The 15,354-nt window shown below is 42.9% G+C and overlaps 1 protein-coding gene across 1 annotated transcript in view; it reads left to right on the plus strand.

Annotated features, from left to right (window-relative positions):
- fhdc1 (FH2 domain containing 1) overlaps positions 1 to 15,354 on the plus strand; it is a 99,442-nt gene that overhangs the window by 26,885 nt on the left and 57,203 nt on the right. The window contains exon 3 of the mRNA XM_078548221.1: positions 2,364 to 2,425. Within this exon, the coding sequence (XP_078404347.1) occupies positions 2,364 to 2,425 (62 nt within the window). The remainder of the gene's footprint in view (positions 1 to 2,363; positions 2,426 to 15,354) is intronic.

Consider the following 15,354-nt stretch of genomic DNA (forward strand, 5'->3'; position numbering starts at 1 on the left):
ACCTCCAGAGCCTAATATATTACAATCTTTGAAGTAGGGGAATAGTTTGCCATCTGCTGCACTGTTTCAAAGGCTGAACAGATGGCTGACCTCTCAATCAATGGGAAGATCAAAGTACAGGGTACAATTGACACAGTAAAATTGGAATCTCAACACTTCAATGCAGAAGAGCACTTCATCCAGTGGATGATGTACTCTAATGCCTCTGAAGACTTTTTCCACTTTCATAGTGCTGGTCAGTTTGATAGTCACTTATCTTTTCTAAACAAAGCTGTATTAGAAATCACTGTGTTAGAATATATTTAACTTCTCTCACAGCATTACATTATGACAAAAGATTTCCAACTCCAAACTAGGGATTCCTCATGGTTCATGACTCCTCTGAGCTGATGTGAACCATGTTACCTTCAGAAGCCACCTGACTCCATGAACATAGGAGAGGATCTAAAATGCCAACCCCCTGCAATGGAGCTGGCAAGGTCAGGACAGCAAGCATGCCTACTACCCACATCCTTATTTTGTGCCACTAAAAATAGTCACTGATGGGAATGGGGGTGGAAATCCTGGAATTGGGTCTCACCTGCCATTTTAAAATCCTGTCCGTCCACCTCCGTTCCAATATGGATGGAGGCATGAAAGCCTGGCCCTAAATCTCTGAAGAAAAAATAAGATTTCTTTTCAGCTGTACATTCTACTGTTATGTGTCATCGAAACCAAGTGGTACATGTTAGGGATAATTTTACAGAGTATAGCCAGTGAATAAATATTAGTTGATGTCAATAATAAGTGAGTTATAACCAGGACATGCAATCTGATTCAAATACTTGAACCCAAGGTACTAGGTTCAAGCATTGAACCCAGGACATTATTTAAAGATTGGGCCAGATTTTCTTCTTTGAGGCGGGAGTTGGGCCATTTCCTGATGTTGTGTTCCCACCTCTCAACCATATTTTCACCCGCAGAGTTGGGGGCAGGCTGGCATCTGGGCTTCCACCTCCTGAAGCAGGATGAAGGCAGAAATGGAGCCAGGTGGATGCCAAGACAGCCAGGTTGGAAGGTCTACCTCTGTTTACTGGAGCATCGGCCCAGCTCTGTAGATGAGTATGAGGCCCCCTCACCCAACTCTTAACCCCATGCCGCTCTTTGCCTCATTTGGCCTCACCCTCCCATGCCCACTCACCTAGTATCAACTGTGTACAGAGCTCTTCAGCTCTATAAGCCCTTACTCACCCAGCCCCCATGCTCACTTACTCAGTATCCATTGTGTACAGGGCTCTTCAGACCTATAATAAAATTGGGAAAGCTTTGAGATGCTCACAAAACTGTCAAGATAAACAATCATTCAAAGACAATTTGATAAAGCAATCCCATTAAGTGGTCATAAACTGTCGAGGTAAACAACTCACAGGCCCCTTGACAGCCATGTCAACAACCTCTGTTGAATTGAGTCTATTAGTGGGGTGTTTAGCTCAGCCTAGCATAATGAGATCCCATTAAATTTCTGTATCAATAACCCTCAGCTGAGCTAAATCCATTAGTGGGGTTTGTAACTCAGACAAGCATTCATAATGGGATTCCATTGCATAGCTGCATAAACAAAACCTCCAGAGCTGAATACATTAAAACCTTTGAAGTCATTGAAAGAGCTCAGCCATCTTTCAAGTTTTAAAGCAGGGGAACAAGTGTCAGAGCTTTTAATCAATGAAAAGATTAAATCACAGGGGGCAATCGACACAGTCAAACCTGAGTCACTGTTGGCAATTCAGCAGAGAACTTTAACCATTGGATAATGTACGGCAATGAACGTGAAGACTTTTCCCCTTTCACAATGCTGGTCAATTTAATGGTCATTTAACTTTTAGGAACAAAGCCCTCTCATCAATTAATGCATTAATAACATATTTATCTTAACGTACAGCATTACATTATGACATGAAGTTATCAACCTACATGTCAAAAGGTTCCCTACTCCAGATGAGGGTTCCCCCATGGTTTATGACACCGCTGAGTTGGTGTGAACTACATCACCTTCAAAAGCCAGCCTGACTCCATCAGAATGGAAGTTGGAGGCAGGGGGGTGGGTGGTGGGGGTGGGGGAGTGATCCTTTCCCATGCCACTAAAAGTTGCCAGTGACAGGAATGGGGGTGGAACGTCCATATATGGGACCTGCCCGCCTCATTTTCTGCCCGTTTGACACGGGCTTGCTTCGTATCAAGATGGGAAAATCCGACCCACTGTCTCTATAACTTTTATGAATTGCTAACAAAGATTTCACATGCAAGTAAGTGGGTTAAAAGAAGCTTTTAAATTTTATTTTCTGCATTATGGTATTCTGTCATATTTGCATTATTTCTTTTTATAGATTAGTATTTTGGATGCAAAAAGAAGCATGAATATTGGAATATTTCTGAAACAATTCAAAAGGTAAGATGCTATTTTTTGAACAACTCTGAATTTCATCTTATTTTCTTTTGTATAATAAACTTTGGTGTACCTTGGATCCGAATATGTTTCTTTTTAATTTTGCCCTCATATGCTTGTGCATAGCTGATTAAGTATTTTGTTTAAAATTCAGGAGGTCGGCTATGGGGGAGGAATGCTTTTTCTTATTAATCATTTTGAAAATTAAATTTAATATTTAATACAGTTAAGGCATCTTTTAGCAATAATTATTACTGCTTTCCATTTCCAACATAATTTAATGTAATATTGCATTTTTACTAAAACACCAGATAAACCAGTTTATGGGGATGATCTGACAAAGTCATAATGTCAAGGCTCAAAAACAATATTTAATGATGATTGAACTAGGTTCAAAAACCACCCATTAATGCTCTACTTTTCCCAAGATTTAAGAGTTTAACATATAATGAGTGGTGTTTTCCCTAGTCACTCACAGATTACAACAGCAGAGACAGATTGGATTATCCTATTCGGAGAGCCCAGAGGCCCTACTACTGTCTATGAATTCAGTCTCAGTACAGTTCTCAATAGTAGTCCTGATGAAAGATCATCAATCTGAAATGCTAACTTTGTTTCTCTCCATAGATGCTGCCTTACCTGCTGAATTTTTCCAGCATATTTTGTTCTTATTTCAGCCTCAGTTGAGATGTGCTCACGAACATCTTGCTGAACGACTACCTGTAATTACTTTCCCTTAACGGGGGCTGTACTACCAGTAACTCAGGAGATGACTGCAGCTATCAGTTTCTGTTCTGTGGTCTCCTTCAGGACTATACTAGCAGTACCTAGTTCATTGTGTACATCTTTAGGCAATCTTTCTTCTCTACATTTCATCCATCTCTCTCATATTGACCAGCAGCAAATTGGAAGAGCCGATGAGTTATCCTTCTGTGGATTATTGGTCTTAGATATTGTTTATTGTTCATATGCTAATTCGCACAAAATCCCACTTACCACTCATCCCTGTATTTGCTGACTGACATTGGCACCCGGTCCAGCAATGCTTCAAATTTAAAGTTCTCATGCATGCGTTTCAATCCCTCCATGGTTTCACCCTTTCCTGTCTCTGTAATTTCCTATGGTTTGTCAGCCAACTGAGAACAGTGCATTCAGTTCTGACCTCTTGTGCACCTCGATTTTCATCGCCCCCACCACTGATCGCTATGCTTTCAGCTGTGTATGTGAGAAGGTCTGGAATTCCCTCCCTAAACCTCATTGTCTCTCCACCTCTCTCTTCTCTCCACCTCTCTCGCTTTTTAAAATCTGCCTTTTTGGCCAAGCTTAAGGTCATCTGTCTTAATATCTTCTTGTGTCAAATTTTGTTTGGTAATTGCTTCTTTAAAGCACCTTGGGACATTTTACTCTGTTAAGGTGCTGGATAAGTACCAGATGTTGCTTGGAGTATTTCATCATAGGTGAAGAGATACGCCAAACCTCAGCAACCCAATACTTTCGTCCTCCACAATTTATGGAGATTGATCGGATGGAAATGAGACTCAGCCCTCCAAATATCTCCGGTTTCTCTTTAAGGACCATGTGTGAGTGGCATTATGGATGCCTGTCCAACGTTTGCACAAATTTAAAATTGATTCTATGCTTTTTCCATATTTACCAAAAGTGTGCATTGGTACAAATAAAGAACAATAACCCAGTCTCAGGTACTTACTGCATTGATTCCATATTCAAGTATAACAGATAGCCAGAGCCCTTGAACCTTCCATAATTCTTCAGCATGTTAGGAGTATTTTATCATAGGTGCAGTCCAAAGGCCCCTCCTCACAGCTGCATGACTTAGTCAACAAATACTTAAAGAAGGAAAATTCTATGATGCTATGCCAAGTATCAACTTGGTACCGATTTTACTTAAGCACTTGCCAACAGTACTAGTAGTAACATAACTGAGTGTACTGCATGCAGGAGACTTTAAAATATCACTCAAATGATCAAACAGAAGTCACCAAACCTCACCGCCTGATCAGATCAGATTTTTATACATTTTTTTGACTGAATTGGAAATTTGTACTGAGCATTTTGCTCAAAATATAACAATATACTTCTGCCAAAATTGGGAATGGAAAAATGAAACAAAAGGGAACTTGGTGCAAAGAAGAAAAAAAAGATTTGTGATCAACTTGTCACAAGTTGGCATATTAACAAAATAAGAGAAATCAACAGTTCTCAAAACAAAAATGTAAGTTTGCCAAATGTAATACTAAGCAGCTTCAAATCTCGCCTCACTGGTTTATACCCTATTGGACTATTTTGGCTATAGTGTATTATCGACAATAATTGATATGTGGTGCCCTTGATTGGAGGAACTTGTCCTGGCACAATCACAGAATGAACATGCGGTTTTCCCCTCAGCTATCCTACAGAGCATTTGGAGCTAGCTGTATTGCCACATCCTGCTTGGCATTACATGACTGAAATGTTGCATTATTCACTCGTGTAGTCTATTTAACAAACTATCAAAGCATCAAGGGGAGGCTCCACAAGGAACCTTAGCAGACAATGAAGCAATCTAAACTAATTGATTGTGATTCCAGTACCTTTCCAGCAGTTTCACGTTCTCTTCCTCTGTTAGTGCTCAGTCAGTTCTGATTTTGATTCTTGACAGAGAGAATTCTTTCAATTTTTTTCTCCTTCCCCCTCCACCTCTCTTGAAAGCATTAATTCCTCACAGGGGTGCAGTTTCTGAGCATCAGTCAATCTATGTTACTTATTTAAGTGTCCACTGATCTAAGAACATCAGCTGTGATCAACTAATTCATCAAGGATAGAAAATGGGACCTTCCTGGTATGTACATCTCAGCTGCCTTAACGTGCTAAGGCATTGGAGGAGAATGATTTCACTCTAGTTAATGACATTGTCCGTAAATGGAACAGATGTATTCACTAATACATTGGGAGGGCCTGATGGATGACACTATGTCTTTGGGGCAGTGACTTACTGCTACCTCACAGGTGACAGAATGGTGTCTGTCGTTTCTAAAATTATGGGAAGAATTTACCCGTCTGGAGGCCGGGCCCGCTCACCGACATGTAAAATGATGTGTGGGGACGTCGGGCGGGTGTCCCGATGTCACCATGCGTCATTCAGATTCCCGCCGAACTGTCAAAGGCCTATTAAGGCCATTAACAAAGTAATTAAAGTTGTTAAGAATGCTGTCCATCCAACCTTAAGGTTGGCGGGCAGGCGAAGAGCCCATGCGGCCTTCGCATTTTTCACGAAACCTCATCCATGGGTGGGATGAGGTTTCATGAAGGGTTTATTATTTAAATAAAAATTTTTGAAAAAATTAATGAACATGTTCCAGCTAATGTGACAGTTTCACATGAGGGGACATGTCCTTAAAATTTTTTTCACCTTTATTAAATATTCCAGAACTTAAACTGATCTCCCTGAGGCCCTGACTCAGGGAATCCCCCCCCCCCCCCCCCCCACCCTCCCCCTCCTGCACAGGGAGCGCACAGCGCTTCCGCGTGTATGTCACAATGGGCGGGCCTTAATTAGCCTGCCTACGTAAAATGACGGCGTGGATCGCCCGTGCCCACACAACCCGCATGATGGGGGAAAAATTCAGCCCTATGTTATGTGGATTTGTTGTATCTAACGCTGGCCTAATGCAATCTAGAAAATTATAAGGCCTGAGATGTTCCAAGTCAAATTGAATAGAAATTTGCAAAGTCTTCAAGTGAACATTACTTAGTTGTACACATCACCCATAATAATTCCAACCTTTTTCCCTACAATCTTTAGGCTTCCAAAACAAACATTCAGTGTCACCTAAACATTGTTTCTTGATTGATTTGATTTATTATTGACTCCTTTCATTTAAACTTTGTGCTGTACTGGACAATGGGCCTTGGCCATTCTTCTAAGTTGTTCCCATGTAGCGCAGACTGTAAAACATCCCTAATATCTGCAAAACCAATAGTCATGAAGATTATTAACATGCTCCCATGCCTCTTAAACTAACCACCACTATATCATTGCTAATTGGACTTCTGATACTACTACTCATTGCGTATGTTAGATTCTTGTCTACACTGTCCATTTCACACTGGTTTTATGATTGTGCAAGGTGGATTGGATTCTGTCTTGGTTAGATATATTAGATTAATTAGCCCTGGTGTTACCTCACCACCACCTTACCACTCTCCCCCACTGCCCCCACCCCCTTCACCCACCTTCCACACACACTTACCTCAGTGTCCGGCTCCAGTGACAATCGCTCCTGGTGGCGCTTCTGGGGCCAGAGAGCTGCTGACTGTTTGGCTGATTGTGCGATAGTTCTCAGGGCCAGGTCTTCCTCTCCAGATTGCGGAGGAAGTCTTGCTGACCGTTAAATGTCTGTTGGTCGAGGAACGAGAGCTGGGCAAGGCTCACCTCCATGTTTACACTGGGAGGGTGGGGCGGCAGGGACCTTGGCAAAGCGTAAATCCCAGTCCAGGTGCTGTGCTGTGTTGCAGTGTTTTCATGTTTGAATTTTAAAAAGTGTATGTGGATCTACGTCCTCTAGCATTATAAGTGTTCACATTGTGGTGGAGTTGTTGCAGATTTTGTTTGTGGTGGGTTGCCCAAATATGGTGGAATGCATTTCCAGCACGTCCTCCAGTCAAGCCTAACCGAAGCATGTCCTATTCTTTCAATTTTTAGATACTTTCCAATGCATTTGTAAAGACAGCATTTTCTAGAAACAGAGTGTTGTTGTTATTGAGCAGAAAGTTGGTGCTCAAGGACCTCATTTCGAGTGTGCCACATTTTTAATGAGTCATTTCCCAGGCTTATTTTGATTCCATGGCTTAATTAACCACATTAAATAATTACACGCGATCATGCAAGATTATTCTTGCTGTTTAGCAATGAATACACTCCAGTCATGTACTTTCTGCTGAAAGATCAACCTAGACATGCCTTTTGCTAACACTGGTCAGCGGTTCTCTTATATTCAAAATTTCCTAATTCACTCGTCTTCTGCGTTATTTTAAACTGATAATTGTCATCTAATAGGTGACTGCTAAAAGGTCAAACCATTTTATAAAATTAAAAATTTAAATGTGAACAGCGTGCAGTGCGTTCTCGCTTTTGTTATATATTTGAATGAAGATGCTTAGAAGCTGCAGGAAATAAGATACAGTACAATACAGTATCTCCTAGCTAGCATTACTGGTTGCTGTTTCCAAGATCACTTACCTGAACTGCAGTTGAGAGAGAAGAAGATTCAATGACCTAATTATGGGAGACACTGACTCTGGGATCTCTTCCAGTTGAAATTGAAATTAGTTTGAGTAGTTTCCCATATTAATACTTTATTAGCACAGATGATCATGCAAATGTCTAGGTAGCTGTTTGCTTATTCAGCTTTTGAAGAAACTCATCAATTTGTCAGCAAGCAAACCTAAACCTGCAAAAAGGCACACAAATATGTATAATCTTTCCTTCGCAGTGTTAACTTTTAGTCTGTTAAACTATCCAGTGTACCACAATACAGTGGATACTGTTCATTAGGATCAATGATGGGGCTCACTAATTTGTCTGTAATTTACAGGTGGCCACCTTATTTAGGATCCTTGGCTCTGTTGCTTAATTCATTACAGCAGCTCTGGCCTGTCTGTAATACAGGAAAGCTTGGCTTGTATGTAACCGTTGACTGCTGTTGCCTCTTAACCACATGGTAACTTCTAGTCTCCCCATCTATCTTGTTTAAATGTCAACTAAAAAAGCCCTTTCTACACTGACTGGCCTGAAGACAACCAAAAATGCTGTGGTCACCTATGCTGCTGATCTTGTTGATCCTGCTTCCGTGGTATATTCTTGCCTTTAATTCAGGAGGTTGTGGGTTCAAACTCCACACTATAAACTTGAGCACAGCATCTAAGCTGATACTCCAGTGCAACCCTGAGGGACTACCGCCCTATTGGAGTTGCTGTCCTTCGGATGAGGTATTAAACCAAGGTGCAGTCAGCCCTTTCTGTTGGATATAAAAGATCCTGTGGCAATATTGAAGAAGAGCAGAAGAGTTCTTGCAGTGTTATAGCCGGTATCCATCAATCAACATTACCAAAAATTAACTAGGAAGTTACCTGATTGCTGTTTGTGGGATTTTACTGTGCACAAGTTAGTTATCACGTTTTCCTGCATAATATTGACTACACGTCAAGAGTAATTTAATAGCTGTGAAGCTCTTTGGGGTGTCCGGAGGATGGAAAGGCACTGTATAAATCTCCAATGGGAGCACAGCTTGCCTCAATTTAACTAAAGGCCTGATGACCGTTAAATGGCTGTGAGGTGAACTGGTCAAGGGCAGGCTTGCCCCTTTTATGCTGGGGCAGGAACCACGCCCTCCCATGTAAAATTCAGCACTTTAACTCAATACTAGGATATAGTTCCATAGGCACTGATCATCCTTCCATACCTTGCATAAGTGGCTAGCCTTCATCCGTGAACCAAGATAATAAGTGTTGGTAGGTTACTCAACTGTGAGCTTGCTAATCAGATGGAATTGCACCCTTTCCTTAGACACCTTCTCTTGGTATGCTTCACCCAAATCACGCCTACTGCGTATCCTTCAAAAGATTATGAAATAAACTTTACAACAATGCATAAAACTATGTTAGTTGTTTCCAAATTGGGCACATTTGAGATACTAAAGTTGGCTCTAAAGTAGGGCAAAGTGTTAGAGAATGATTGGGATCCATTTCTCTCCAATGGAACTGGATGTCACGTAGGAACAGAGTTAAATGTGGCTGTAGATAATGGCCAGTAAAGCCCTCAAGCGCGGGGCGACTTAATTAGGTGGGATGCGAAATCTCAAATTTCCTGATAGGTTGAGATGCAGAGATAAAGTCAGCGGTATGTTTGTGTCATGTCGAGCCACCAGCCTTTAGCGAGTTCCTATTTGTAATATATTTGCATTTCATGAATATACTCATTAGCATAAAACTTTTAAAAATTATCTTCTACTTCCAAGGTAAGTCAGCAGTGCACAAGAATCTCATGGCTCCCTGTTCACATTGTTTAAAGATGGCGTGCATCAGTTGGCTTTGTGCAGTTGTGTATAAGGTCAGCGGTTTTCTTTGTTTAACTCTATGCCACAAGGGAAAGGAGCAGGAAAATGGCAGCTTGCAGCGACCAGCAGGAGTGAGAGGGGGTGGGGTATGGAGTGGGGTCAGGGCCATGGAGGACTGGAAGAGGGATCCAGGAGAGGATAGAGGATGAGGTCGGGGACATGGAGTAGCGGAGTGAGAAGGGCCTGGTGTCCTGGGTTTTGTGGGGGAGCATCCAGCCAAGGTATGAAAGGTCTAAAGGTTAGTGTCAGTACTGTCCAAATGCGGGTCGATCTCGGGGTGCTGACTGACAGAGCCCTTATAGAGTATTGGGTGTTTTTTTCATTCACTCACAGGATGTGGGCTTTGCTGGCTGGGCCAGCATTTATTGCCCATCCCTAGTTGCTCTTGAGAAGGAGTGGTGAACTGCCTTCTTGAACCGCTGCAGTCCATTGGTGTAGGTACGCCCACAATGCTGTTAGGAAGAGAATTTCAGGATTTTGACCCAGCAACAGTGAAGGAACAGTGACATATTTCCAAGTCAGGATGGTGAGTGACTTGGAGGGGAACTTCCAGGTGGCGGTGTTCCCATCTATCTGCTGCCCTTCTCCTTCTAGATGGTACTGGTCGTGGGTTTGGAAGGTACTGTCAAAGGAGCCTTGGTGAGTTCCTGCAGTACATCTTGTAGATGGTACACACTACTGCTACCGTGCGTCAGTGGTGGAGGGAGTGAATGTTTGTGGATGTGGTGCCAATCAAGCAGGCTGCTTTGTCCTGGAGAGTGTCAAGCTTCTTGAGTGTTGTGGGAGCTGCACTCATCCAGGCAAGTGGGGAGCATTCCATCACACTCCTGACTTGTGCCTTGTAGATGATGGACAGGCATTTGGGAGTAGGAGGTGAGTTACTCACTGCAGGATTCCTAGTCTCTGACCTGCTCTTGTAGCTATAGTATTTATACGGCTAGTCCAGTTCAGTTTCTGGTCAATGGTAACCACAAGGATGTGGATAGAGGGCGATTCAGTGATGGTAATGCCATTGAACATCATGGGGCAATGGTTGGATTCCTTCTTGTTGGAGACAGTCATTGCCTGACACTTGTGTGGCACGAATGTTACTTGTCACTTGTCAGCCCAAGCATGGATGTTGTCCAGGTCTTGCTGCATTTGGACATGGACTGCTTCAGTATCTGAGGAGTTGTGAATGATGCTGAAAATTGTGCAATCAACAGCACACATTTCCACTTCTGATCTTACGATGGTCATAGATGAAGCTGCTGAAGATGGTTGGGCCAAGGACACTATCCTGAGGAACTCCTGCAGTGATGTCCTGGAGCTGAGATGACTGACCTCCAACAACCACAACCATCTTCCTTTGTGCTAGGTATGACTCCAACCAGTGGAGAGTTTTCCCCCTGATTCCCATTGACTCCAGTTTTGCCAGGGCTCCTTGATGCCACACTTGCCTAATGCTGCCTTGATGTCAAGGGCAGTCATCCTTGGGAGTTACCTCAGGAGTTCAACTCTTTTTTGTCCATGTTTGAACCAAGGCTGTAATGAGGTCAGGAGCTGAGAGGCCCTAGCGGAACCCAAACTGGGTGTCAAAGAACAGGTTACTGCTAAGCAAGTGCCACTTGATAGCACTGCTGATGACCCCTTCCATGACTTTACTGATGATCAAGAGTAGACTGATGTGGCGGTAATTGGCCGGGTTGGATTTGTCCTGCTTTTTGTGTACAGGATGCACCTGGGCAAATTTCCACATAGCCGGGTAGTTGCCAGTGTTGTAGCTGTACTGGAACAGTTTGGCTAGGGGCGCAGCAAGTTCTGGAGCACAGGTCTTCAGTACTATTGCTGGAATATTGTCAGGGCCCACAGCCTTTGCAGTATCCGGTGCCTTCAGCTATTTCTTGATATCGCGTGGAATGAATCGAATTGGCTGAAGACTGGCATCTGTGATGCTGGGGACCTCCGAAGGAGGCCGAGATGGAGCATCCACTCGGCACTTCTGGCTGAAGACTACCTTTTGCACTGATGTGCTGGGCTCCCCCATCATTGGGGATGGGGATATTTGTGGAGCCGCCTCCTCCAGTGAGTTGTTTAATTGTCAACCACCATTCACAACTGGATGTGACAGGACTATAGAGCTTAGATCTGATCTGTTGGTTGTAGGATCGCTTAGCTCTGTCTATCATTTGCTGCTTATACAATTTGGCACGCAAGTTGTTCTGTGTTATAGCTTCACCAGGTTGAAACCTCATTTTTAGGTATGCCTGGTGCTGCTCCTAGCATGGCCTCCTGCACTATTCATTGAACCAGGGTTGATCCCCTGGTTTGATAGTAATGGTAGAGTGAGGGATCTGCCAGGCCATGAAGTTATGGATTGTGTTCGAGTACAATTCTGCTGCTGCTGATGCCCCACAGCGCCTCGTGGATGCCCAGTCTTAAGTTGCTAGATCTGTTCTAAATCTTTCCCTTTTAACATGGGTGGTAGATGGAGGGTATCCTCAATGTGAAGACTGGACTTCATTTCCACAGCGACTGTGTGTGGTGGTCACTCCTACCGATACTGTCATGGACAGATGTATCTGCGGCAGGTAGATTGGTGAGGATGAGGTCAAGTATGTTTTCCCCTCTTGTTGGTTCCCTCACCACCTGCTGCAGACCCAGTCTAGCAGCTATGTCATTTAGGACTCGGCCAGCTCAGTAGTTGTGCTACCGAGCCACTCTTGGTGGTGGACATTGAAGTCCCCCACCCAGAGTACGTTCTGCGCCCTTGCCACCTCAGTGCTTCCTCCAATTGGTGTTCAACATGGAGGAGCACTGATTCATCAGCTGAGGGAGGTCGGTACGTGGTAATCAGCAGGAGGTCCCCATGCCCGTGTTTGACCTGATGCCATGAGACTTCATAGGGTCCGGAGTCAATGTTGACGACTCCCAGGGCAACTCCCTCCCAACTGTATACCACTGTGTCACCACCTCTGCTGGTCCTGCCGATGGGTTGGCTGTGCCTGGGACTTTATCTGTAAGGTATGATCCTGTGAGGATGACTATGTCAAGCTGTTGCTTAACTAGTCTGTGAGACAGCTCTCCCAATTTTGGCACTAGCCCCCAGGCGTTAGTAAGGAGGGCTTTGCAGGATTGACAGGGCTGAGTTTGCTGGTGTCGTTTCGGTGCCTAGGTCATTTCTTTTTTGTGACTGAGTGACTTCAGAGGGCACTTAAGAGTCAGCCACATTGCTGTGGGTCTGGAATCACATGTAGGCCAGACCAGGTAAGGACGACAGATTTCCTTCCCTAAAGGACATTAGTGAACCAGATCAACAATGGACAGTGGTTCCATGGTCATCATTAGACCTTTTTAATTCCATATTTTTGAATTCAAATTCCACTAACTGCCCGAACCCGGGTCCCCAGAGCATTACCCTGGATCTCTGGATTATTAGTCCAGTGACAATACCACTATGCCTCCCCCTACATGTTATCCTACAACATTTCAATTATCCCTGCTGAGAGTGATCTCGGACAATGTCCTTTACAATGCATGGAGGGGAGGGCCATCTGAGCCTCCAAGTTCAGCCATGTCGCACAGAGTAGTAAGTACAAAACTGGACCCTAACATGAACATTCAATAAGAAGTGAACAAAAAAAGACACAGCATGTTTCTTCCACAATTAATTAAATGTCCCTCACTCCCCTGTAACCACCAATGCGTGCCAACCATATGCTGTGCCAGTACGTTTAGTTCTCTGATTAAGCTAGTCTCAAAAAATAATGATGATGCACATATGAATAAGGTGAAACCACTGTAATGTGAAATATTTACACGTGAAACTTAATTTTAAAGAGCACCCGTGCCACCTTTGTGCTCTCAAAACTTAAGTTAATGGCAGTGGAATTGGGCAGGAAAGTTTTGGCTACGATGAAGAGCCTCCCTGTTTGACCAGGAGGCTCTTTTATAGCCCACCTGTTGCTGCAGTATTGTCAGCTGATGGTAGGTTTCACCACTGAAAAGCTTCCCCAGCCGCTGAATCGCATGTGTTTTCCGTGCACGCTGCTGGCACTTAAACTTTTAACTGTAATTGTGAGGGAAAAGATGAAAAGAGAGCGTGTGGAAATGGCGCACACTTCCAATTATGCTTTGGAATTGGCACGCTGTTGACAAAATCCACCCCCCCCTCCACCTCAAAGAATGCCAGCTTGAGCAACAAAGGAAAAAGTTCCTGTAGAATCAAATGGTAGTGAGGGCCTTGAGAGAAGAGGAGAGAAATTTGGAAAGAAAAGGCAATTCCTTTAGTTGAATGTATTGGTGAACTGGGTTGAAATGGTAAGACACAGGCTGGCAGTTACAATTGACCATGCAGAGTACCCAAACTCATTTGGGCATTGGGGAAGGAGTTGGAAGAGGCCAGTTTTTTCATCACAACTGGAAGAGAATATCATTTTCAGTTACCCAGTCTTCTCTTGTGGATCAGTAGAAGTGAAAAGATCACCATCATAATTACTACAGTGGTAGTGTGCTTGGTTCAGAATAAAGAACTGTTCATCCTTAATACAAATTGGAAAGCTTAGTCCAAAGTTTTAAGGATGCTTGATGCAGGAAATAGATTTTTTTTCATGAATAGGGGACATTTCGTAATATCGATTTCTTACGGGAGTTGGAAGTCTAGCTCAAGTACTTTTTGTGAAAACTACTTGCCCCAGTGTCTATTTGCAAAACGACAAAACATATATCTACTTAATAAAAAGACTTAAAGAGGAACATTTAAAAACTGGGATGATAATCTTCTCTTTCTTATTTTAAAGACAGTGCAGGTCTAATTAACTCATTGCCGTACCCGAAGCCTATTCATATAGAGGTGATCAACCCACAAAATTCATGTACCCACCTCATTTGAATGATTGTGGTGCTAGCTGGTGCACATCCAACACTGACCTGTGCTTCATAACTGTGCTGGTGAGCTCTGGACAGAGGAGGCTTCAGCAGTGTTGTAGACCACATGCTACAGATAGCTTGTTCTTTCTTAAAGGCAGGCTGCCTCATAAAGAGAGATTGGAAAAAAAGATTGCTGCAATGGAAATTCATGGACTCTGAACATACAGGGCAGATAGAGGATCCATAGTGATGGATGTGGCTCTGGAAGCATTAGTAATTTAGATGGGCAGGAGGAGAGACTCACGGACTACCATATATAGAATTTTATTGGCACATTCTTCAAAATCCAGCTCATCAGGACTGGCAGTTTTGCTCATTTTGTGCCTCTCACATGATCTAAAAACCACTTAATTATGTTGCTTCACTTAGTTGTGCTGCTTTATTTCACTTGATGTGTATTTTTGGATTTTGAAAGATTGGTTCCATGGCATTAGCACCAAAACATTTGTTCCTTATGTGTGTAATGAATTTTAAATCTGAATCAAAGAGTAACTACGATTAAAGTTCTAAAAATTGTTTGTATTCACTGCTTGTGTAGTTTGCAATGATTTGTTATGATTAATTTTACGGTTACCATTGACGTTTGTACTTCTAATGATCAATTTATACTTTGAAACCTTGAGATCTTTACTTTCCCCATGAGGACACATTAAATTTAATGGTTGAGCAATAGCTTGGAGCTTTGTAGCAGTTCAGTCGAGCGTTTGTTTAAAACTCCAGTGATAATTTGTGGGATGGGTGCTTTGTGTCTGGTGGAGCTGGTATTCCAAAGCAACCTACTCCCACCTGCATTTGAAGTAAAAGCTCTGTTAAACAGATTCTCTACCAGAGAGTTTAGCTGATTCATTTTTGAATTAATTCTGCCTGAGTGAGTAAGTTAATTCCAGACTGACTGTTTTAATGTTCCCC

Source organism: Cetorhinus maximus, chromosome 1 (genome assembly GCF_964194155.1).
Source record: "Cetorhinus maximus chromosome 1, sCetMax3.hap1.1, whole genome shotgun sequence".
In the NCBI taxonomy this organism is placed as follows: Eukaryota; Metazoa; Chordata; class Chondrichthyes; order Lamniformes; family Cetorhinidae; genus Cetorhinus; species Cetorhinus maximus.